Source organism: Pseudoliparis swirei, chromosome 21 (genome assembly GCF_029220125.1).
Source record: "Pseudoliparis swirei isolate HS2019 ecotype Mariana Trench chromosome 21, NWPU_hadal_v1, whole genome shotgun sequence".
In the NCBI taxonomy this organism is placed as follows: domain Eukaryota; kingdom Metazoa; phylum Chordata; class Actinopteri; order Perciformes; family Liparidae; genus Pseudoliparis; species Pseudoliparis swirei.
In genome coordinates, this window is record NC_079408.1 from 2751371 (window position 1) to 2775929 (window position 24559).

General features: G+C 43.4%; 2 protein-coding genes across 4 annotated transcripts in view; one reads left to right on the forward strand and one right to left on the reverse strand.

Moving 5' to 3' along the window:
• Positions 1 to 362: 362 nt before the first annotated feature.
• On the forward strand, positions 363 to 10071 carry usp12b (ubiquitin specific peptidase 12b). 2 transcript variants are annotated; one of them, XM_056442782.1, is made up of 10 exons: positions 363 to 641; positions 2387 to 2467; positions 2571 to 2654; positions 3737 to 3866; positions 3971 to 4236; positions 4969 to 5045; positions 5394 to 5477; positions 5753 to 5950; positions 6561 to 6639; positions 7862 to 10071. In XM_056442782.1, the coding sequence occupies exons 1-10, from the start codon at positions 594 to 596 to the stop codon at positions 7961 to 7963; spliced, it is 1149 nt and encodes a 382-aa protein (XP_056298757.1). In that variant the 5' UTR covers positions 363 to 593; the 3' UTR covers positions 7964 to 10071. The 2 variants fall into 2 exon arrangements, with proteins under 2 accessions (XP_056298757.1, XP_056298758.1); XM_056442783.1 differs by lacking the exons at positions 363 to 641; positions 2387 to 2467 and adding an exon at positions 3091 to 3259 and having other exon boundaries at positions 2570 to 2654.
• Positions 10072 to 11293: 1222 nt separating this feature from the next.
• Positions 11294 to 24559, reverse strand: part of arhgap36 (Rho GTPase activating protein 36) — a 41703-nt gene continuing 28437 nt past the window's right edge. For both annotated transcript variants that reach the window (XM_056442777.1, XM_056442778.1), the window contains exons 8-12: positions 17472 to 17620; positions 15931 to 16101; positions 14915 to 15003; positions 14600 to 14826; positions 11294 to 11950 (exon numbers count right to left, since the gene is read on the reverse strand). In XM_056442777.1, coding sequence (XP_056298752.1) covers positions 11706 to 11950; positions 14600 to 14826; positions 14915 to 15003; positions 15931 to 16101; positions 17472 to 17620 — 881 coding nt within the window. In that variant the 3' untranslated portion in view covers positions 11294 to 11705. The remainder of the gene's footprint in view (positions 11951 to 14599; positions 14827 to 14914; positions 15004 to 15930; positions 16102 to 17471; positions 17621 to 24559) is intronic.

A 24559-nucleotide genomic window follows, 5' to 3' on the forward strand; every position in this document is an offset into this window, starting at 1 on the left:
ATTTTATGCATATTTTTACTTCTACTCCACTACATATCAGATGGAAATATTTTACTTTTTAATCTAGTTTAGTTACTAGAACATGAATACAACAAATATAAGTTAACTAATATATGATGGTATATTATTATAGTTTAATACAATTCAAATGAATTTATTTACCAGCAGCAACATTCAAGTAATTACTTTTGTATCAAGAGTACTTTTAATTTTATTTCTTTGGAAATATTTTATTTTTTAATCTAGTTTAGTTACTAGAACATGAATACAACAAATATAAGTTAACTAATATATGATGGTATATTATTACAGTTTAATACAATTCAAATGAATGTATTTACCAGCAGCAACATTCAAGTAATTACTTTTGTATCAAGAGTACTTTTAATTTTTTTTTTGGGCTGGAAAACTAGTAACGCGATTATGCCGACCGTTTTTTCCAGTTGGCGTATTACTCTGAAAATCTAAACCGGAAGTCGCGCGTGCTGCTCCGCCGCGACACGGGGCAGAAGGCTCTCCCGGAAAGCTTGCAGCCGCATCGGCTCTGATCATTTTCTTCATCGGGGGGTTCTGTCCAACATGGCGGCTTACGGATGGAAATACTGATGACAGTCCGAAAGATCGCCTCGATTTGTACGATGGTGAGGAGCTCGCGCTCGGCTTTTAAACTGCCGCGCGCGCGCCGCCGCCGCCTCTGTCCGCGAGCTCTGCTAGCTTGGCCGTCAATAACACACAGGGTCTCCGGGAAGTTGTCGCTACACGGGTTTACTTTTATACGGCTGTTATTACGCGATAGAGAAGCAGTTTGTTTTACCCAGAGCCATCTTGTTTGTTGGGGCGAGAAGAATAGAATTGGAAACTAGCACGAATTGGCGACTATTATTGTTGTTATTAATACAACGGCGACTTTAAAAGAGAGAAAACAAAGCTAACCGTGTGTACGGTCAGTGAATGTAAACACCGCCGCCGGATGACGTTGCTGTCTCTTCCGTTTCCTGTCATGGGGATGTGCCTTGAACGCATCACGTGGACGTTTTGTTTTGGTTTCTCTTAATTAGCAACACACTCGTAGCCCTTAATGTGTGTGTGTGTGTGGGTTGTGTAGTTCTAACTGACGATTGAAACCATCACGCTTAATTCCCACTCAATTGAACGCCACACGCAGTGTATTTACTCACTGCACATGTATTGATTTTAAAGAATCAAATCATCAGCACTGCTGCTGCTAAATGGTCTTTTGTTGTTGTTGTTGTTGTTGTTGTGCCGCTGTATTGATGAAACACGGGGAGGTCAGAGGTCAGCCTCGCCATCAGCTGGTAAACCTCTGACCCCGCCCTCCTCGGTTGAAGGACAGCAACCTGTCGGGCGAGAGGTCAAGGTCAAAAAGGTCACGCGCCCTGTGAACTCTGGTAGTTTTCCCTTCTGCTAACTTCCTGACTTCCTGAGCACGTCGGCCTCTTCAGTTAAATATTAAATATGTGATCATTCATTTGTCAACCTAAGATATTGTGATGATGATGATGATGATGATGAGTAACAACTGAGTGACTCCACATGCACTCAATCAGCCCCAAAGGAAAACATGGATCCATGTCATCCCCCTTCTCTCTCTCTCTCTCTTTTTTGTCTCTTTCTTTCTATCTCGCTCTGGTTGTCTCGCTCTTTCTGTTAGTCTCTCTCTCTGTCTCTCTCTGTCTCTTTCTGATTGTCTCTCTTTTTATCTCTCTGATTGTCTCTCTCTCTCTCTTTCTGTCTCTCTCTGATTGTCTCTCTCTCTCTTTCTGTCTCTCTGATTGTCTCTCTCTGATTATCTCTCTCTCTCTCTTTCTGTCTGTCCATCTCTCTTTCTGTCTCTTTCTGATTGTCTCTCTCTCTTTCTGTCCTCTCTCTCTTTCTGTCTCTTTCTGATTGTCTCTCTCTCCGTCTCTCTCTTTCTGTTTGTCTCTCCCTCTTTCTGTCTCTCTCTGATTGTCTCTCTCTCTCTTTACGCCTCTTTCTCTCTCTCTCACTTTTGTTTCTAAACAAGTAAAACAAAAAAAATGACTAATTAAAATCTTAAACAAAACAAAAAAGTACAAAATCAGATTTTTATATTTTTTACATTTTTAACTTGTTAATAAACAAATAGCTGAATACATAGAAATGCCCCCTTAAAGGGACAGTGCACGTTTATATCTGTGTGATGGGAGGACGTCTGGGTCTGTTAATCTCTTCATAACAAACCCCGGGATATTAATAAAGTCATAATTAATGAACGTCCTTGTGCAGTAACGTGATATAAACCTCATAGTTACTCAGATGAACTCGTTCCCTCCGAAGGAAAGGAGGAGGCAAAGAGGAGGAAACAAAGGAGGCGACATTAACTGCCCACTGTCTCCTCCTGCAGGGCGCCAATGCCTCCGCCTTGGAAAAGGAGATCGGACCGGAACAGTTTCCCGTGAACGAGCACTACTTCGGATTGGTCAACGTAAGCCCCGCCCCCCTCCGTCGCCGCCCATAACGTGAACGCGGCGTCGCCTTCGTTTCTCTCACTCCGTTTCCTCTCCTGTTTCTCCCTCTTCTCTCCCCAGTTCGGCAACACCTGCTACTGCAACTCGGTGCTGCAGGCGCTGTACTTCTGCCGGCCGTTCAGGGAGAAGGTGTTGGCCTACAAGGTGAGGAGGAGGAGGAGGAGGAGGAGGAGGAGGAGAGTCTCTCCTGTCCTGGTGCGACTCTGATGAAGTGGACGTCGTATTATTATTGTTATCCGGACGAGACATTGAGGTGTTCAGCAGATGGACGGAGCAAAGCCCGGTCGTTAAGAGAGTGTTGCATTATGGGATGTTTGTCGCCCTGCTGTAGCTGCTTTTGTTCATCATGCGTCTTTAGTTTAGTTTGTCAGCTCAGTGCGAAAGAAACTTGTTAACAGCTGCCCTACATATGTGTTTAAATATGTATTTAAATATGTTGAAATAAGTATTTAAATATATATTTAAATAGGTAGGAATATGTTAAAATTAGGGCTGTGAAACGATTAACATTTTTAATCAGGTTAATCACAGGTTTCTGTGGATTAATCATGATTAATCACATATATACATTTATACACAGGGGTGCACATAACTTGCTCACCAGTGCGCGCGCCGGCATCCGAGCTCTGCGGCGCGCGAGACGGAGATCGGAGTCGTGTTAACGCGACACGTAAAGACAGAATGACATGCTGCTGGTTAGAGACGACCAACATCAGACGGATTGGAAGCTCATTCTGCGCATGCGTTAAGTGCGTTAAAAAAAATTAACTAATTAATCCTGTAATTTAATCATAACGCGTTAACGCGTTCTTTTTCACAGCGCTAGTTAAAATAAACATTTAAATATGTAGAAATGTGTATTTAAATGTGTAGAATTATGTATTTAAATATGTTGCAGTAAGTATTTCAATATATATCTAAATAGGTAGAAATATGTTTCAATATACATTTAAATAAGTAGAAATTTATATTTAAATGTGTGTGGAAATATATCTTTAAATAAGTAGAAATATGTGTTTAAATATGTACAAATATATATTTTAATAGGTCGAAGTATGTTTGAATATACATTTTTAATATCCATTTAAAAACAAATATATATATATATTTATATATGTGTGTGTATGTATATATATATATAGACATTTCATTATATAAATATAAATAATCAATGCATCTGTTTTCTTCTTCTTCTTCTTCTCCTCCTTCGTCTTCTTCTTCTTCAGGTGCAGCCGCGTCGTAAGGAGTCCCTCCTCACCTGTCTCTCCGACCTGTTCAACAGCATCGCCACGCAGAAGAAGAAAGTCGGCGTCATCCCGCCCAAGAAGTTCATCTCGCGGCTCAGAAAAGAAAACGGTAAAATATCGAGACGGAGGAAATGAAAGAGGCGTGAGAAGCAGATGGAAAAAATCAAACATCTTGATTCTCTCTCTCTCTCTCTCCCCCTCCTCTCCTCACAGAGCTGTTTGACAACTACATGCAGCAGGACGCCCACGAATTCCTCAACTACCTCCTCAACACCATCGCTGACCTCCTCCAGGAGGCGAAGAGCCAGGAGCGACAGCAGAACGGAAAGCTGGTGCAGAATGGAGGAGGAGGGACGGGAGGAGGAGGAAGTGAGGGAGGAGGAGAGGGAGAAGGAGGAAAGGAGACGCAACAGACTTGGGTCCACGAGATCTTCCAAGGAACTCTGACCAACGAGACGCGCTGCCTCAACTGTGAAGCTGTACGTCCTCTTTATTTATTTACCTCTTAAAAACTACATTCAATAAATATATAATGCATAAATATATACTTGCATATGGAGTTAAATATGTAAAACTGAGAAGTAGAACTGTCGAGGGCTGAGAAGAAAAACCCATCAAATAACCATAAATAAAAGAGATTTTATTCTTCCTTCTTAAAAGTGCAAAACGTTATTTATCCTCCTTTTTTGTTGCCGCAAGATGCTTCTAGACTTAAATACAATTAAAAAAAATATTATTATCTTTATTTTTATTATCCAATTTTTAAAAACAAGTAAACTGTTATTAAAACTTAGAAAATATAAAATGTAGCTGCTATACTTAAAAAACTTTTTTAATTATTATTATTATTATCTTTATTTGAATAATAATATATCTATTTTTTAAAGTAAACTGGCATTAAAATATATATATTTTTGTTTCTTGCTGCAAGTTGCTTCTAGACTTAAATCAAACTTTCGTATTATTGTTATTATTATTATTTCAATAATAATAATAAAATAAAAAGGGAAACTGGCATTTAAATATATATACAGTATCTTTTAGCTGCAAGTTGCTTCTAGATTTAAATAACCAAACACATTGAACAGAGGGTAACTACTGTGCACGTGACCCCAGCATCGTGCACGTGGGGGTAAAACAATGCTGGAACCAGTTTGACCTTGGGTGACCTTGAGGGTGTGACCTTGAAGGCCTCCCCCTTTGCGTTGCAGGTGAGCAGTAAAGACGAGGACTTCCTGGACCTCTCGGTGGACGTGGAGCAGAACACCTCCATCACGCACTGCCTCAGGTGAGCTCCCATTGGTTCTCGAGCCTTATCTGCCACGCCCACAAAATGGTTTTTACTGAAATAACCTTTTTGTGACTCCTCCATCTGAACATTGCAATCTCTTTCAAGTAAACCAGATGTGCCATCACTCTGCACATCAGATCTCAATTCATGCTCGATCTTGAGCTTTTGTTTTGAAGGGCAACAGCGGAAAAGCCGATCTCAATTCATGCTCAATGTTGAGCTTTTGTTTTGAAGGGCAACATCATGTACTTATTAATGAAGACGTTTTATGTCCGTGTACTTTATACTTTTGTTCCATGTGAAGTTCTCAATAAAGTGTGTGTGTGTGTGTGTGTGTGTTAACAGGGGCTTCAGCAACACAGAGACGCTGTGCAGTGAATATAAATACTACTGTGAGCAGTGTCGCAGCAAACAGGAAGCCCAGAAGAGGTGATGTCACCGTTTAGAATAATCTATTTTATTTGATGTCATATTAATATATTTATTTAGACTTTTACCCGGAGCTTTAATATTGAATAAATTGGTCGAGGACTTGAAGATTCAACACCACCTCTTCTTATAATTGATAAATCTCCCCCAACATGATGTTTTACTTCGTTCTTTATTGAATTTAAATGTATATTAACTGTAGATAATGTGTCCTAATCGAGATATAGTTCTCATTGCAAATACAAAGTCTTTATTTAAATATTCTTAACGTGCAGGATGCGCGTGAAGAAGCTGCCGATGATCCTCGCCCTCCACCTGAAGCGCTTCAAGTACATGGACCAGCTGCACCGCTACACCAAGCTGTCCTACCGCGTCGTCTTCCCCCTGGAGCTCCGCCTCTTCAACACGTCGGGCGACGCCACCAACCCCGACCGGATGTACGACCTGGTGGCCGTCGTGGTGCACTGCGGCAGGTCGGTGGCTCCCTTTTTAGCTAAGCTTTTATTTTGAAAAAGAAGAAAAGACCGCTCTGGAAAAGAATGAAAACCTAGAATTCAATTAGATAGTTTTTTTATTTTTAATTGGTTTCATGTCGTCAACTTCGTAATGTTGGTAAACAAAATGTTTATTAGTTATTGAAATGTGAAGAAACAATGTTGTGCTTTTATTTTGAAAAACGCTCTGGAAAAGAATGAAAACCTTTATGAGAATTCAATTGGATAATTTTTTTATTGGCTTTATGTCGTCAAAACTTTGTGATGTTGGTAAACAAAATGTTTCGTAGTTATTAAAATGTAAAAAAAGTAATTGATATGCTTTTATTTTGAAAAACGCTCTGGAAAAGAATGAAAAACTTCAGATAAAACAAAATGTTTATTAGTTATTAAAAAGTTAAATATGTTCTTTTGACACATAATAATAATAATAATACTCATATATTCCGCTATTTAAGGCTCATGTTGACTTCATTTTTAAATGTGTGTTATGTGTTGATATTAACCTGGTTTTAGGAGCAGAATCCAGGTTTAACTCTATTCAGGTGAGTCATGTTGACGTGTTGTTGTTGTTGTTGTTCCTCTGCAGCGGACCCAACCGAGGTCATTACATCACCATCGTGAAGAGCCACGGCTTCTGGCTGCTGTTTGACGACGACATCGTGGAGGTCAGATACCTCTTTGTTCAGAGAAGACTACGACGACGACTACTTCCTCTTCCTGGACTATGACTACTTCCTCTTCCTCTACTACGACTACATCCTCTTCCTGGACTATGACTACTTCATCTTCCTCTACTACGACTACTTCCTCTTCCTGGACTATGACTACTTCCTCTTCCTCTACTACGACTACTTCCTCTTCCTCTACTACGACTACATCCTCTTCCTGGACTATGACTACTTCCTCTTCCTCTACTACGACTACATCCTCTTCCTGGACTATGACTACTTCCTCTTCCTCTACTACTACTAGTTCCTTTTCCTCTACTATGACTACTTCCTCTTCCTCTACTACGACTACTTCCTCTTCCTGTACTATGACTACTTCCTCTTCCTCTACTACGACTACTTCCTCTTCCTCTACTACGACTGCATCCTCTTCCTGGACTATGACTACTTCCTCTTCCTCTACTACGACTACATCCTCTTCCTGGACTATGACTACTTCCTCTACTTTGACTACTTCCTCTTCCTCTACGACTACTAGTTCATTTTCCTCTACTACGACTACTTCCTCTTCCTCTACTACTACTTCCTCTTCCTCTACTACGACTACTTCCTCTTCCTCTACTACTACTCGTTCCTTTTCCTCTACTACGACTACTTCCTCTTCCTCTACTACTACTCCCTCTACTACTACTACTTCCCCACTACTACGACTACTACTACTTCATCTTCCTTTACTATGACTACTTCCTCTTCATCTACTACTATTTCTTCTTCCTCTACTACTACTATTTCCTCTTCTACTACTACTACTTCCTCTTCCTCTACTGCTACTATTTCCTCTTCCTCTACTACTACTACTACTACGACTATTTCCTCTTCCTCTACTACTTCCTCTTCCTCTACTACTACTACTACGACTACTATTTCCTCTTCCTCTACTACTACTACGACTACTATTTCCTCTTCCTCTACTACTTCCTCTTCCTCTACTAATACGACTACTACTATTTCCTCTTCCTCTACTACTTCCTCTTCCTCTACTACTTCCTCTACTACTACTATTTGATTACTAGTGAATTACCACTAAATATGAACCTCAGACGTGATACATTCACACATTTCCAAATGTAACCGATGAATCAAACGAGGTCCGTCTCTTCCTCCTTCGGCGTGAACACGTGATCTTCATCGTCTGAAATGTTTCCTCTTCCTCTCGTAGAAGATCGACGCCCAGGCGATCGAGGAGTTCTACGGCCTGACGTCGGACATCTCCAAGAACTCTGAGTCGGGCTACATCCTGTTCTACCAGTCCAGAGACTGAAGCCGGCGGCCAATCCCCGACGAGACTGAGGGGGGGAAGGGGCGTGGCCTAAGGGACGCCACCAGGCTCCGCCCCCACCACGCATCACCTAAGTGCCCCGGGCTTTTATTTCCTGCTGGTGGAGCACCCCCCCCCCTGGATCGGTTGCCAGCCTCCTGGATGACGGGGGAGGGGTGGACTGGGGGGGGGGGGGGGGTGACATCGCCGTGAGCACAGCGGCCATTTTTCTTTTCTTTTTTTGGGAGGTGAAGGACGACGCAGAGCAACCCGCGTGTACGATGCACCGTGCTACATTAGCTTCATGCTAGCACACGGCTAACGAGGGTCCCCCCCCCCACCCCCACCTTTTCATAACGAAACCACGACGCTGACTCCTGAATAACTTTAAACCGTTTGCAGTGTTTGAATCATTACGTGGTGCTAAAAGAAATAATTAAAGAGACGGAGGTTATTTTTTTAGATTTTTATTTTTTACTAAGAATTTATCCTCAATTAGTGCGTTTTTTCTTCTTCTTTTTTAAAGACTTGTGAAAAGAAAGTATATATTCTTTTTTTTAATCCGGCTTTTCGTGGTTGCCACAGCGACGCTGTTGGCTATTCGACAACGTTTCATATTTCCTGTGAGTCGGTTCAGACATCTGGCTCACACACACACACACACACACACACACAGCTGTTCCTCCTGGGCGGGGCGGTTACGCAACACCTCTGACTCGACGTGGACGTTCGTGACATTTCAAAAGACGATTTTTTTTCATCACGAAATCGAAGACGCACAAACGAATCTTGTTTTTATTTCAGGTTTAGACGTATTCTTTTATTCTTTCATTATTTTATTTAAAGTATGATTTCAATGCTCCGAGCTCGCGGGTCTCCTCCCGTCCGGGCCGCCCCGCTCCGAGGATGGAGCGCTCCCCGTCGCCTGCCGAGCAGCCGGCGGAGCGAATGGAAACGCGCCGCAAGTATTACCTTAATGTTCAGAAACTGAGTCACAGAACCCGACTTCAGATTATCTCTGAAGTTACTGCCGAGAAAACCACCAACAGCGCAAAGACGGAGGTTCATTTCCTCTTGGACTCTTTTTTTCAGGCAATCAGTTTATATCCAAAACTCAAATTTTTTAAATATATTTTTTAATGTATTTAGAAAATAAATTCAGCTTTATTCACATCAAATGGAGCTTTTTTCACTCGAAAGCTCCAAGAAAAACCAAAAGAATCAACTTAGAAATGATCTGCGGCGGCCAATCGCGTGACCGGCTGCGGACACGCCCCCGAGTCGTGACCGGCTGTGGACACGCCCCCAAGTCGTGATCTGCGGCAGACACGCCCACAACCGCCGCCGGTCGCTTCCGAAAATGTCTGATTTTAGTAGAGCGTCCTCGAACGTCTCGCTTGGCTTCTCGGTTCAGGAAAGGGGAGCGGCTTCAGACGATGCGTTCAAAGTCAACACTGTCTGTTTTTTCCGCTGCTCTCGGACTCATCGACACAAACCCAAGATGATTTTCCGTTGCCGCGTTTATTTCACCGACAGAATCTGAGTTACCAAATGATGTGTTCATGTTTTTATTTTATTTTTTTAAGGAAAATGTTCCGCTTTCCCACGGCGTGAATGAACATCAAATAAGCACAAGCGCTCGTTCTCCGTGGGGCGAAAGTCCTACGATTAATTCTGTCTTCCGATGAAATTCAGTTTCGTGGAAATCACCGGAGCCCCGAAAAAAAGTGTCAACGTGTCGCTGGAATTTATTTTTTGGGGGCTTTTTAATTTAAATACTATAAATATTATTAATGTTTGTTCTTGTTTTTGATATATTTCACTAATTTCCTGAGTGTTTGGAGACTTGACGGTTCCGTTTGTGCGAGGATGAAATCTTGGCGTGTACATAAATACAGATATTATTATTATTGGAATATAAATAATCGCTCGCTTGAAATAAAATCGGTCGGAGGAAGTTCTGCCTCCCAAATACTTCCTCTTGTGTCGATGAATTGATGCGCTCAACAAGCCCCGCCCGCCTGGCGGGCTGGGTCACATAAATCAAACGGCCCCAAAGTAAATGAGCTCATGTGTTCATGTGTAACGCTATGAATAAATAAATAAACGGACTGATTTCATTACTGATGTGCAGAAAGGGACCAAAACTGTGTGTGTGTATATATATGTATATATATGTATATATACAAATAAATATATATATACATATGTATATTTATATATGTATATATTCGGGCTGTCAGCGTTAACGCGTTAATCTGCGATTAATTTGGCCGCGTTAACGCACTAAAATATTTTAACGCAATTAAAGCAACTTTGTTTACTTCCGGTGTTCGTTGAAGTTTTTACACTCCCCTGAGTGTCAAGCCGCGGCAGTACGGTTTAACACTGTTTCCGTTTTTAAAACAATTATTTCTCAGCGAAAATAAGGAGCAGAAATCAGTTTAACTCGTGGATGAATCAGTCGGGTTTCCTCCTGCTCCTCCTTCCTCCCGTCTCCCCCTCTGATACACAGAGGAACGGAGGGCGACGTGTCGGGTGACGCGGCGCGGAAAGAACTCGTCACACGAAACCTTCACCGTGATTGGTCAATCCGTTTGTCTGTCAACATTTTGGGAAAAAACAACCAATGAACACTCAGTAAATCACAAAGGACCTCCCACCTCACAGGTGAGGCTCTATAGCAGCCTGTCAGTCAGAGAGCAGAGAACACGGCACCAGGACAATGAGCCTCATTGAATAGAGCTGAGATTGTTCTGGAATGTTTGATGTATAACACGTGGGTATGTGTCATATGCAAACGCCTTTAAAAGGTGAATTTACATGTTTTTGTAAAATGTATAAAATGCCCCCAGCCTCCAGAGGGTGAACAGGACATATGTGAATGTCAGTCAGTTACCAAGGCCACTGGTTCTGCTGTTCAGTGGTAAAGATGACAGGACCAATGGGGTCTCAATATACTTCTTTTTTTTTACTAATCTGATGTTTCACTGAAGAAACAATTTATCATCCACAATATTAAATACCTCGCTGGCACTTTATAGGTAGGAGCCTCTTTGAAACACAGCTCTGTGTGAAGTTTGGTCTTTAAAAAGAATGAACTTTTAACTTTTAACTTTTAATTGCGATTAATCGCGATTAATGAATTTCAAAATGTGCGATTAATTAGTTAATTTTTTTTAATCGATTGACAGCCCTAGTATATATACAAATATATATATATACATATATATATATGTATCTTTATATCTATATATACAAATATATTTACGTACTTGCCGTTAAAATAAAAGTTTATGAAGCAGAGGAACAAAAACTGAGTTCGGAAAAATGTTCTGGTTCTAATGTTGTTTATTTATTTCACTGAGGTGCCTTCAGGTGTCCGACCTCAATGTGGGACAGATGGGCTCTGGATTATATTTACAGTGTCGTTTATTGTAGATTACTGGAAAGCAGCAGAACCCCCAACAGGAGTCTGGAGAGGGAGTCCAGCTGAGTGGTGGACTTCTACTGCGTATGGTGTGTTCAATGACATCATGTACACATCATGTACACACCATGTACACATCATGTACACATTGTGAACATCTCCATTATAACTATTCATTTTCATTTAATCTCATAAACAAAATGATTTATTCTTTTAGATTCGAGTCAAAACACACACACACACACATACACACACACTCAGACACACACACACACACACACTCAAACACACTCACACACACACACTCCCCCCCCATCAGACCATGGTTTCTGACCCTGATCCTCTTCCTGTGAAAAAGTCCCAGAAGTTGGCGGCGGCGGGCGGCGCCGGCTTCCCGTCGTCGGGCGCCGGCCGCCTCACCCACACGCCGCCGCCCGGCGCCGCCCGCCGGTCCCGGGCCTCAGGGTCCCGGGCCTCGGGGTCCCGGGCCAGGCTGAGCAGGTTGTGGTGCGAGTGGAACTGCCGCATGTGGCGGATGGATTTACCAGCAGGCGCCTCACCTGGAGGAGGAGACAACACCCAGGAATGAATGGAGGGTTGACCTTTGACCTTTGACCTTCCCCAAGTTATCATATCAAGACTTCAAAAACAGTTTCAGGAAACTTTTTAAAAAAAGACAATAAAACAACAAGAATATGCTAATGTCTCAAAACAAAATGGAGAATTATCTTATTATTCAAAATACTTCCGTGTTGAATGCATGTCGGTCCACTAGGGGGCGCTGCAGCCACACATTTAACTCAAAAACACAATACTTCAGTCTCCTGTACCTCAAAGAGACAAAGATACACAAGGAGTACTACAGAGATACACAAAGAGTACCACAATGACACACAAAGAGTACCACAATGACACACAAAGAGTACCACAAAGATACACAAAGAGTACCACAAAGATACACAAAGAGTACCACAAAGATACACAAAGAGTACCACAAAAATACACAAAGAGTACCACAACGACACACAAAGAGTACCTCAAAGAGACAAAGATACACAAGGATACACAAAGAGTACCACAACGACACACAAAGAGTACCTCAAAGAGACAAAGATACACAAGGAGTACTACAAAGATACACAAGGATACACAAAGATACACAAAGAGTACTACAAAGATACACAACGATACACAAAGAGTACCACAAAGATACACAAAGAGTACCACAAAGATACACAAAGAGTACCACAAAGATACACAAAGAGTACCACAAAGATACACAAAGAGTACCACAACGATACACAAAGAGTACCACAAAGATACACAAAGAGTACCACAAAGAGACACAAAGATACACAAAGAGTACCACAACGATACACAAAGAGTACCACAAAGATACACAAAGAGTACCACAACGATACACAAAGAGTACCACAAAGATACACAAAGAGTACCACAAAGAGTACCACAAAGATACACAAAGAGTACCACAAAGAGACACAAAGATACACAAAGAGTACCACAATGATACACAAAGAGTACCACAAAGATACACAAAGAGTACCACAAAGATACACAAAGAGTACCACAAAGATACACAAAGAGTACCACAACGATACACAAAGAGTACCACAAAGAGACACAAAGAGTACCACAAAGAGACACAAAGAGTACCACAAAGAGACACAAAGATACACAAAGAGTACCACAACGATACACAAAGAGTACCACAAAGAGACACAAAGAGTACACAAAGAGTACCACAAAGATACACAAAGAGTACCACAAAGAGACACAAAGAGTACCACAACGATACACAAAGAGTACCACAACGATACACAAAGAGTACCACAAAGAGACACAAAGAGTACCACAAAGAGTACCACAAAGATACACAAAGAGTACCACAACGATACACAAAGAGTACCACAACGATACACAAAGAGTACCACAAAGATACACAAAGAGTACCACAAAGAGACACAAAGATACACAAAGAGTACCACAAAGAGACACAAAGAGTACCACAACGATACACAAAGAGTACCACAAAGATACACAAAGAGTACCACAAAGATACACAAAGAGTACCACAAAGAGACACAAAGATACACAAAGAGTACCACAAAGATACACAAAGAGACACAAAGAGTACCACAACGATACACAAAGAGTACCACAAAGATACACAAAGAGTACCACAAAGAGACACAAAGAGTACCACAACGATACACAAAGAGTACCACAAAGAGACACAAAGAGACACAAAGAGTACCACAACGATACACAAAGAGTACTGTAGTGGCACACCGTCTAGTTCTGGTTCTTCTGTACCACACTATTGAGATCAGTCTTTAAAAAGCTATTAATTGAAACGCGAGTGACACAAGTAGTTTCATACAAAATGATGTTTACTAAAACCGTATAGTACACGGTCACACGGTCAAAAAACTATGTCGCTTCCAACTCTCTGAACTCAAACACGACTCACAGTCAACACAGCTGTTATCCTGACGTGACGTCATCTGATTGGAAGCTCACATTCAGACAAATTATGAAGCTTTCAAATACAAGACTAAATTATATATGCTAAACTAAACATTCTTTCAAATCATAATGTAAAGGATTTATATTCAGTTACCTTTTTAAATCTTTTAAAACTAAATTATTATAACAAATGAAATCATGCATTTGGCTCTTACAAGTACCTCAAAGATACACAAAGAGTACCACAAAGAGACACAAAGAGTACCACAACGATACACAAAGAGTACCTCAAAGATACACAAAGATACACAAAGAGTACCACAAAGAGACACAAAGAGTACCACAACGATACACAAAGAGTACCTCAAAGATACACAAAGAGTACCTCAAAGAGACACAAAGAGTACCACAACGATACACAAAGAGTACCTCAAAGATACACAAACAGTACCACAAAGAGACACAAAGAGTACCACAACGATACACAAAGAGTACCTCAAAGATACACAAACAGTACCACAACGATACACAAAGAGTACCTCAAAGATACACAAACAGTACCACAAAGAGACACAAAGAGTACCTCAAAGATACACAAAGATACACAAAGAGTACCTCAAAGAGTACAACGAGAGACCAGAGCTTTTCCTCTCGTCTCTCTTTTATATTATTTTCATTTTCCTCCTGATAAAACATTTGAAACACAAAAGAAGAGGAAGTACCGAGTCTGTTTTCCGGTCGGTTCCGGTTGAGCCTGAGGACGTGGAGGAACACCTCGCTGCTGAGGCCGCCCTCCCCGCCGGGGCCGGCGGGCGCGAACAGGGGGGCCGGCGGCTCCAGGGGGGTCAGGCTCCCGCTGGAGGCCCCCGCGGAGTCCAGGGACGCCCCCGTGTCCCGGCGGGCCGCCGGCTCCCCGCCGTCGCCGCCCTCCGGGGTCACGTGGCTGCCGCTGGATGGAGGGAGGGAGAGGGAGGTGAAGAAGAGCAGGTGGAGAGAGAGAGAGGGGGAGTCCTACAGAGACCGGTTGTCATGGTTACCTGAACTTCCTGCGCAGCAGGTAGTCGATGATGTCCGGGTCGGTCTGGATCAGACTCATCAGAACCTCCTGCTGCAGCTCCGCAGACACCTGAGACCACATGAATACTTATATACATATATATATATAACTTTAAAAAGGTCAATAAAAGTGAATAAACAAGTCATTCAATCTGAATTATGCATTTCTCAATTTTTTTTACATTTTTTAAGTTATAGCAAAAAGAAAATGTACTTAGATTTTTTTCTACACTTTTTTCCCCTGTCAATTAATATTGAAAATGTTATTGAAAATGTAAATATTCATAAATAAACATAGACATAATAAAGTCTTTATTGGGTCACAAAAATGTTAGCACTATTTTATTACTTTAAAAGCCTGATTAATGATATCTCTGGTATTTAATTTATTTTTTATTTTTTAAGTTATAGCAAAAAGAAAAGGATACTTTTATTTGTTCCTACTTTATATAATTTTTTTGTCCTTTTTATCCCTCGTCAACTAATATTTAAAATGTTATTAACAATGTAAATATTCATAAATAAGCATAGACATAAAAATCTCTTTATTGGGTCACAAAAAGCATTTTTTAGCACTATTTTATTACTTAAAAACGCTAATTAATGCATATCTCTGGTATTTAATTTTTAAGTTATAGCAAAAATAAAGTATAATTTATTTTCTACTTTATATTCATCTGTTGTCCTATTTTTCCCTCGTCAACTAATATTTAAAATGTTATTAAACATGTAAATATTCATAAGTATGCATAGAAATATAGGATGTACAAAATAATCTCTTTTATTGGGTCCTAAATGGACATTTTTAGCATTATCGTAATACTTTAAAAACCTGAGTAATGCAATATATCAGCTCTTTTTTTATTTTATTTTATTGGGTCATTTAAAACTATGTTTTAATACTTTTAACACCAACGTGTCATAAATCTCAACAACTAAGGTTCCGACTTAAAGCCCCGAAGTCACGTGACTCCGTTTCTGTGTCGCGCGCGCGCACCGTGAAGAGCCGCTGGTGGTTCTGCACGAGCACGAGCGTCGTGTTGATGACCGCCGTGCTGTCCTCGATGCCCATCGCGTGCACGCTCGCGTCCCCTGCGCGCTCCCGCTGCAGCAGGTTGGGCCCGAAGATCACCGCGAGGTTGGCGGCCGTCATCTTGTTCCCGGTGATCTGGAGGTAAGAAATAAAATAATAAAATACACAATAATAAAATATACATATATACAGGACTGTCTCAGAAAATTAGAATATTGTGATAAAGTTCTTTATTTTCTGTAATGCAATTAAAAAAACAAAAATGTCATGCATTCTGGATTCATTACAAATCAACTGAAATATTGCAAGCCTTTTATTCTTTTAATATTGCTGATTATGGCTTACAGCTTAAGAAAACTCTAAAATCCTATCTCATAAAATTTTTATATTTCCTCAGACCAAGTTAAAAAAAAGATTTATAACAGCTGAGTGTTTGTCAAGGCTCAGGAAACCCTTGCAGGTGTTTCGAGTGAATTAGACAATTCAAGTGATTTGTTTAATACCCTACTAGTATACTTTTTCATGATATTCTAATATTTAGAGATAGGATATTTGAGTTTTCTTAAGCTGTAAGCCATAATCAGCAATAAATCAGAATAAAAGGCTTGCAATATTTCAGTTGATTTGTAATGAATCCAGAATGCATGACATTTTTGTTTTTTTAATTGCATTACAGAAAATAAAGAACTTCATCACAATATTCTAATTTTCTGAGACAGTCCTGTATAATAAATATCTACAGATTTATATAAAATTAATATATACAGATTTATATATAATAAATATACAGGTTTATATATAATAAATATATACACATTTATATATAATAAATATATACACATTTATATAAAATAAATATATACAGATTTATGTATAATAAAGATACAGGTTTATGTATCATAAATATATACAGGTTTTTGTATAATAAATATATACAGATTTATATATAGTAAATATATACAGATTTATATACAATAAATATATACAGATTTATATTTCGTAAATATATACAGATTTATATACAATAAATATATACAGATTTATATATAATAAATAAATACGGATTTATGTATAATAAATATATACAGATTTATATATAATAAATATACAGAGTTATGTATCATAAATATATACAGTATTATGTATAATAAATATATACAGATTTATATATAATAAATATAAAGATGTATGTGTAATAAATATACCGATTTATATAAAATAAATATATACAGATGTATGTCAAATAAATTTTACGATTTATATATAATAAATATATACAGATTTATATGTAATAATGATACAGATTTAAGTATAATATATATAAGGATTTATATACAATAAACATATATAGATTTATATATCAAAAATATGTACAGATTTATATATAAGAAATATCCGTGTGTACGTGTGTGTATCTTTGTGTATCTGTGTGTGTAACTGTGTACTCGTGTGTACTGGTGTGTACCTTTGTGTATGTGTGTGTGTGTGGGTGTATCTGTGTGTACCTCCTCCTGGTTGGGGCTCACGCTGTCCTGGGAGAAGCTCTGCACCGTGTGCAGCAGGCTGAGGAGGCGCAGCAGCGTGTCACAGTTACAGGGAGGCAGCAGGTAGAGGAGGTGCTGCAGGTAGAGGAGCTGGTCTGCTCCTCTGAGGGCTGAGGGGAGGAGTCACAGTGAGAGGGGAGGAGTCCCAGGGAGTGGGGAGGAGTCACATGGAGAGGGGAGGAGTCACAGTGAGAGGGGAGGAGTTACTGTGTGTGTGTGAGTGTGTGTAAGTGTGTGTCTCTCTCTGTGTGTGTGTGTGTCACTCTCTCTCTCTCTTTGTGTGTGTCTCTGTGTCTGTGTCTCTCTGTGTGTGTGTGTGTGTGTGTGTGTCTCTCTTTCTCTCTCTCTGTGTGTCTCTCTCTCTCTCTCTCTCTCAGTTCACGCTGAGCGTCAGAGCGACAGGGTGTGTGTGTGAGAGCTGTGGAGCGTTGTCTGTGTGTTTCTCTCTTCTCTATTCTTTCATAGTTGTTTGTATTTAGTTTATGTGGTGTATTAGTTGGGTTTCACAGTAGTTTAAGTTGTTTGGTGGTTATTTGGTTTTTTCTCTGGGTGTCTTCCCGCTGCCGGTGCCTCACCGGGCTCGGTGCGTGGCGAAATGTTTGCCCCGATTCCCCCCCCGCTGCTCACGAGGAGACACGGTATGAAGATTGCCGGTGACTCCTCGTGCAGCGTGGAGGAATTGGCTCGGGCAGTCGGGAAGAAAGTCGGGTTCAGCAGCGTGAAGTCCGCCGCCAAGATGAACGGCTCGGTCGTGATCTTCCTGGATCAGGTGGCGAAGGTGAGCCGCGTGGTAGAGGAGGGTCTCGGTGGGAGATTTGTTTGTGCAGGTGTTTCCGCTGGACCAGCCGTCCACCAGAGTCCTCGTTTCAAATCCCTCCGCTCATCTCCGATGAGTTTCTCAGCAGAGAGCTCTCCGCACGGAAAGCTGGTCTCCCCGATGAGAGAGATCTCATCGGGATTCAAGGAGAGCTCGATGAAGCATATCATGAGTTACCGTAGATCGGTTTATATGATACTCAACGACCGGAGCGCGGAGTTAAACCTGCGCTTCAGCGTCAGAGTAGATGATGTTAACTATAACGTCTACGCGTCTTCATCGGCGATGAAGTGCTTTCATTGCGGGAGGAGGGGCACACGCGAGGTCTGCTCGGCGAGGCGACCCTGCGCCAGCTGGTCCAGGCGGCGGGTCCGTCAGCGCCACGACGCGCAGCACCAGCGGGGGGAACAGCAGGTGAGGCGGCTGCCGCTGCGCGCTGCAGGGCTCGCGGCGGCGTCTCTGAGAGGAGGCGCGCCCGGCGGCGGCTGCGGCGGCGCGCCGATTCCAACGGAGAGCGGCGGCGGCGTCACTGCTGCTGCACCGACACATGTGGTGGGTATGAATGAGGGAGTGAGTGATGGGGTGATGCGGGCAAGGGTGGCGAGGGGATGAGGGTGGGAGGCTGGACAGGGCAGTGAAAGGCAGGCTGTGGGTGGAGTCGGGAGCGGTGAGAGGAAAGGAAAAGAAGGAAAAGCGGACCAAACAAATGGAGGGGATGTGGGTGGATCTGCCAAGAGCAGTGGGGTAGAGGCTGTGGGTGAGGTGGGAAGTGGGAGGAGGAAAGAAAACAAGAAAAGAAGGGAAAAACAAAAAAAGATTTAAAAAACAAAAAATAATATTGGTGATGGTGGTGATGGTGGCACGGGCTTAGAGGTGGAAGTGGGGAATGGGGTGGAGAATAATGAGGAAAGTGAGAAAGAGGAGGAAAAGGAAAAAAAAGACGAGGACAGGGGTGGCGAGAAGCCCATTGAGGGGGTAGGACAGGTGGGGGGAGGCGAAGAGGTGGAGGAGGACGGTGCAGGGGAGGAGGGGGCGGAGCAGGTGGAGATGGACGAGGAGGAAGCAGGGGAGCAGAAAGGAGCCTCAAAGAGGAAGAAGAGTGGCGAGCGCGCCGGCAGCGAGGCCAAGGCCAGCAGGGTGGAAGTGAGGAGGAGGAGTCAGGGGGGGGGGCCGGTGGAGGACAGTAGTGACGAGGAGGGGTCAGAGGACAGCGACTCTCCTCTGTTTTTAACAAGTAGTCAGACGCAAAAGCTGTACACAGCTGATGAAATTAGTCTGTTTCTGCACAAAACAAAAGGGAAAAAGAAAGTAGAGGTCAAGGATCACTTCCCTGACCTCGTGGCCTTTGTACACTCATGCCATTTCCACATGAGGGAAACAAATTAGACAGACAAGAGGTTTTTAGGATCAAAAAGTTTTTACCCAAAGTGAAGGAGTGCATCCAGCAGGGGGAGGTGGAGAGCTCCAATGTGTGTTTTATTTGATTTGTTGGTTTTAAGTTTTATTTGTTTTTTAAACTCTTTTCTTTTAATGAACACATTCAGAGTCGGAGTTTTAAACGTAAATGGAGCGAGGACAGTAAGAAGAGAACATCAATTTATGAATTTAACAAGATGTTGGCTCTCGGGAGAGGCGGTCGCTTTTCCTCCCCTCTCCTCCCCCCTCCTTCCTCCCCCTGCCTCTCGTCATGTCAGCTCGGGTTCGGGGAACCTGCCTGTCCTGCTGGGGAGATGTTGCTGGATATACGATGGGGACGACGATGGGTGAAGTGGCGGTCTGTGCCACCAACCACACTCGGAGGGGAGTGAGAACATCTACATATTCGAACTTCTGCTGTTTGGATTTGGCGCTGCCCTGGCTTATCGGAAAAATTAAAACGTGACAGCCCAAAAGCCCTGCCCCCCGGCTGCGATTGGACATTGGCGTTTGGCGTTGGTTGTTGGCCTTGGCATTAAGCATTAAACCGTCAGAATGACAACGACTGGCTCTCTGGAGAAGCTGGCAAAAAAATTGATGGATCGTGGGATTGGCAAATGGCAAAAGGGAGGAAGGAGAAGGAGGAGTGGAACTTATCTGCTTTCTCTCCCTGGGACGGAGGGCGGCCGGGAGACTGGAACAACAACTCCCGAACACACGAACTTAACAAACTGAAAATGCTATCCTACCCCCCCCCCCCCACACTTCTGCCTGCCCCCCCCAGGGGGACCAGTTCGGCGTCGTGGCGCCCGTGGACGGGGACCGGGCTGCTATGCTTGTGGTGGTGTTTTGTTTCTCCTGCTCCCACACTGTACCCTAGGGGGCAGTGAGGGTGGGCTTTTCTTTTCTTGCCTCTTCCCTCTCGTTTTGCTGTCATCTCTTTCCACCCTTTCTTTCTAGATGCGCCCCGCAGGCTTCGGTGCCTTGTCTTGCCTTTCTCTTTCTTTCAAAAAAAAAAAAAAAATAATGTTGTGTTTTATTTTGAACATTCTTTGGCGAAACCGATGAAGGCCAACGATGTTCTCTTCTTACAAGAGACGCCAGCGACAGCACCAACGAGGCGGACTGGAGGAGGGAGTGGGGAAGTCCTCCTGAGCCACAACACCAACCTCAGCGGAGGAGTGGGCTTCCTCTTCTCCAGGGCCTACAGCCCGCGGTCACTGGAGGTCAAACACATCGTGGAGGGGAGGCTGTTCTTTGTGAAAGCACGGTTCGACCTTTTAACGTGGTTTTTATAAATATCTATGCTCCAACAACTGGGACAGAGAGGCAGCTGTTTTTATCCAAAGTTAATGATGTTTTAAATGACTGTGCCTCGGAGGATTTTTATTCTTGGGGGGGGATTTTAACTGCACAGAGGATGATTTTAATGACAGAAACCACACAGAGCCACATCCAGCTTCACAGCAGGTGCTGAGGAGGCTGGTCCATTCTCACGGCCTGGTGGACGTGTGGAGAAGGATGCATCCGGACTGCCGACAGTACACATGGTCCCACGTTAGGGAGGGAAGGATCTCCTCAGCCAGGTTAGACCGTATTTATGTTTTTAAGCACCATTTTAATATTTTTAAAATGTGCAGCATTGTTCCGGCTGGTTTTACTGATCACTCTTTGGTTTTATGTCATGTTTTTATTAGGAATTTTTTACCCAGGAGTGCATATTGGCATTTTAATACAGTTTTAACTTTCGATAGGAATTTTAGAGAGGTGTTGTTTTATTTTTGGGGCATTTTTAGGCTGAGGAAGAGTGATTTTAATAATCTTAGGCAGTGGTGGGACCGTGGTAAGGTGGAAATTAAGCTCCTTTGTCAGCAGCACACTTTCAACGTCACTAGAGACGTCACCAGATCTATGAAGGACCTGGAGACTGAGATAGTGGACCTAGAAAGTTTAAGCGAGTCCACAGGAGATCGAGGACATATTGAAGTCCTCAAAGTAAAAAGCGGCTCGCCGACCTGTTCAAGTTAAAGTACAAGGCGCACTGGTCAGGTCGATTCCAGACCATCGCGGAGATGGACACTCCTCTAGCTTCTTCTTCGGCCTGGAGAAGAGGAGTGGGCAGGGCGAGTGATCCACTCACTGCTGACGGACGAGGGCAGTCGGTTGTGGAGCCAAGCCAGATCCGGAAGCGGCGGTGGGGTTTTACCTCCCTTTATGCCACTGAGTATAGGGAGGAGGGAGAGTCGGCGGAGGGGCTCTGTGGGAGCTGCCTCAGGTCTCGAGGAGACTAATGAGGAGCTCGACAGACCCATAACCCCCAAGAGCTGAAAGCTGCCCTGCAGGGAATGCAGGAGGGCGCCCGAATCGACGGCCTCCCGCTGAATTATACAAGAAATACTGGGATGTCTCGGAGGGACATCCTAGACGTCTTCAATGAGAGTCTGGCCTCTGGTTCCATGCCGATGTCCTGCGGAGGGCAGTGCTGACGCTACTGCCAAAAAGGAAACCCGCAGGACATCGGTAACTGGCGCCCTGTGTCTCTGCTGTGTGTGGATTACAAGCTTCTGTCCAGGGTCCTCGCCTCCAGGCTGAGGGGAGCTATGGAGCAGATCCTCCATCGGGACCAGACCTACTGTGTGCCCAGCAGGTCCATGGTGGACATCGTCCACCTCTTTCGGGACGTTTGGAGGTCTCCAGCTCGTTGGGTATGGATACTGGTCTGATTTCTCTAGATCAGGAAAGGCTTTTGACCGCGTTGAACACGGCTTCCTCTGGAAAGTTCTGGTGAAGTTTGGGTTCAGCGCTGGTTTCATAGCTAAGATCAAGGTGTTGTACAGTAATGTTGAGAGTGTGCTGAAGATAAACGGCAGGCTGTGTGCTCCTTTTAGAGTGAGTAGAGGGTCCGCAGGGCTGTGCTCTGTCCGGGATGCTCACGCACTCTCCTCGAGCCCTCCTCATTAAAATACGCTCTAGCCTACATGGTTTGGTTTTACCTGGTTTTAGTAAAGGAATGATTTTATCGGCATATGCCGACGACGTTGTTGTTTTATCAAGAATCAAAATGATGTAAACCTTTAAATCGAATAGTACAGGATTTTAGCACGGCATCATCAGCGGTGAACTGGAAGAAAAGCGAAGCCCTCGCTGTGGGGAGTGGCGTGGCGCCTCCGGTTCTTCCTCATTAGCTTATATGGAAAAAGGACGCTTTTAAATATTTAGGAATATACCTGGGAAACCGAGCATGGTCCAGAAGAACTGGGAGGCGTCACAGAGAAGATAGAGGGAAACTTTCCAGGTGGAAGTGGCTGCTCCCCCAGATGTCTTTTAAGGGTAGAGTACTGGTTTTAAACAATCTTATTGCATCCCAACTGTGGCACAGGTTGACCGTGTTAGACCCTCCCTCTGGCTTCTTAGCCAACATACAGAAGAAGATGGTGGATTTCTTTTGGGAGGGTCTACACTGGGTGCCACAGGGGGTGCTGTTTTTAGCCAGAGAGGAGGGGGGACAGGGCCTTGTCCACCTGGCCAGCCGGACGGCCACTTTTAGATTACAGTTTGTTCAGAAGTTTTTAACAAGTCCGGGGTTTTTAGTGTGGCGAGACGTGGCCAGCTGCATCCTCAGACGTGCTGACAACCTGGGGCTGGATACTGCTCTGTTTTTAATAGACTCCAGCATTTTAAAACTAAGTGGGCTGCCTCCTTTTTATCAGGGTGTTTTTAAGTCATGGGCCCTTTTTAAGCACGAAAGGTGCCCACAGTCTGACTCTCTGTTCTGGTTGTTGAGAGAACCATTAATTTATAATGCACGACTGGACATTAGCAGCAGCGTCACCCCTGGACTAACGGGGGCGCTGCTGCGAACAAAGACACTTTGCCTGCAGCAGTTGGTGGATGCAGTGGGGCCGACGCTGAGCGACCCCCCGGCCCTGGGCTCCCTGCTGGGGATGCATTCCGACCGGGTGGCGAGGAGGCTCCTGGAGCTGTGGAGGCAGAGGCTGACCGGGTTGGAGAGGAGCCTCCTCAACGACTACAGCCAGCAGAGAGCAGAGCCGGACCCTGCAGACCCCTTCCCAGACATCTCCCTCAGCCCGGGGCTAGGGCGACTCACCGGCCCCCTGCTAAGAACGAGCCACCCAGAAAACTGCACACTGAACAAAGCAGACAAGAAGACTTTGTATTTTAACCTCGTGAAGAGTATCAACAGGTCCAGACTGTGCAACAGACCGCCCACTGTGTGGTCAGAGAGACTTGGGCATGGAGGCCCTGGCCCGCAGTGGGGGTCCTATACAAGCCTCCCTAAAGAAAAGGACCGCTGACCTCCAGTGGCGGATTTTACACGGTGCTGTCGCGTCCAACGCTTTCATTTCAGTAATCAATCCCGCTGTCCTGAGCCAGTGCCCCTTCTGTGACCTCCGGGAGACTATTTACCATGTTTTTAATGAGTGTAAGAGACTTTTGAGTTTCTTCGCTCTTTTAACATTGGTTTTTAGTCTTTTTAATGTGGCTTTTACAGAGAAGGTTTTTATCATGGGAGCTGCCTACAAAAGACGGAAAAGAAAATGGCAGCTCCTTAATTTTTATCCGTCGAAGCCAAAATGGCCATTTATTTAACTAGGAAGTCCCGGGTGGAAAACAGAGAGGGGCAGGAAGCCAGGGCAGTGTGGCTCTGTAACATCAGAGCCAGACTCTGGCTGGAGTTCAGATTTTATAAACACATTGGAGACCTGGATGCTTTTAAACAACGCTGGTGTTTTAAAGATATTGTTTGTTCTGTGGTGGAAGAGGAGCTGGAGTTTGCGCCACTTTTTATTAGGTA

Excerpts from the sequence above, each read along its gene's own strand:
- usp12b (XM_056442782.1), top strand. The coding sequence starts at position 594 with ATGGAAATACTGATGACAGTCCGAAAGATCGCCTCGATTTGTACGATG. Across the intron at positions 2,468-2,570 it reads ACTACTTCGGATTGGTCAAC|TTCGGCAACACCTGCTACTG; the intron begins GTAAGCCCCGCC and ends TTCTCTCCCCAG. Across the intron at positions 2,655-3,736 it reads AGAAGGTGTTGGCCTACAAG|GTGCAGCCGCGTCGTAAGGA; the intron begins GTGAGGAGGAGG and ends CTTCTTCTTCAG.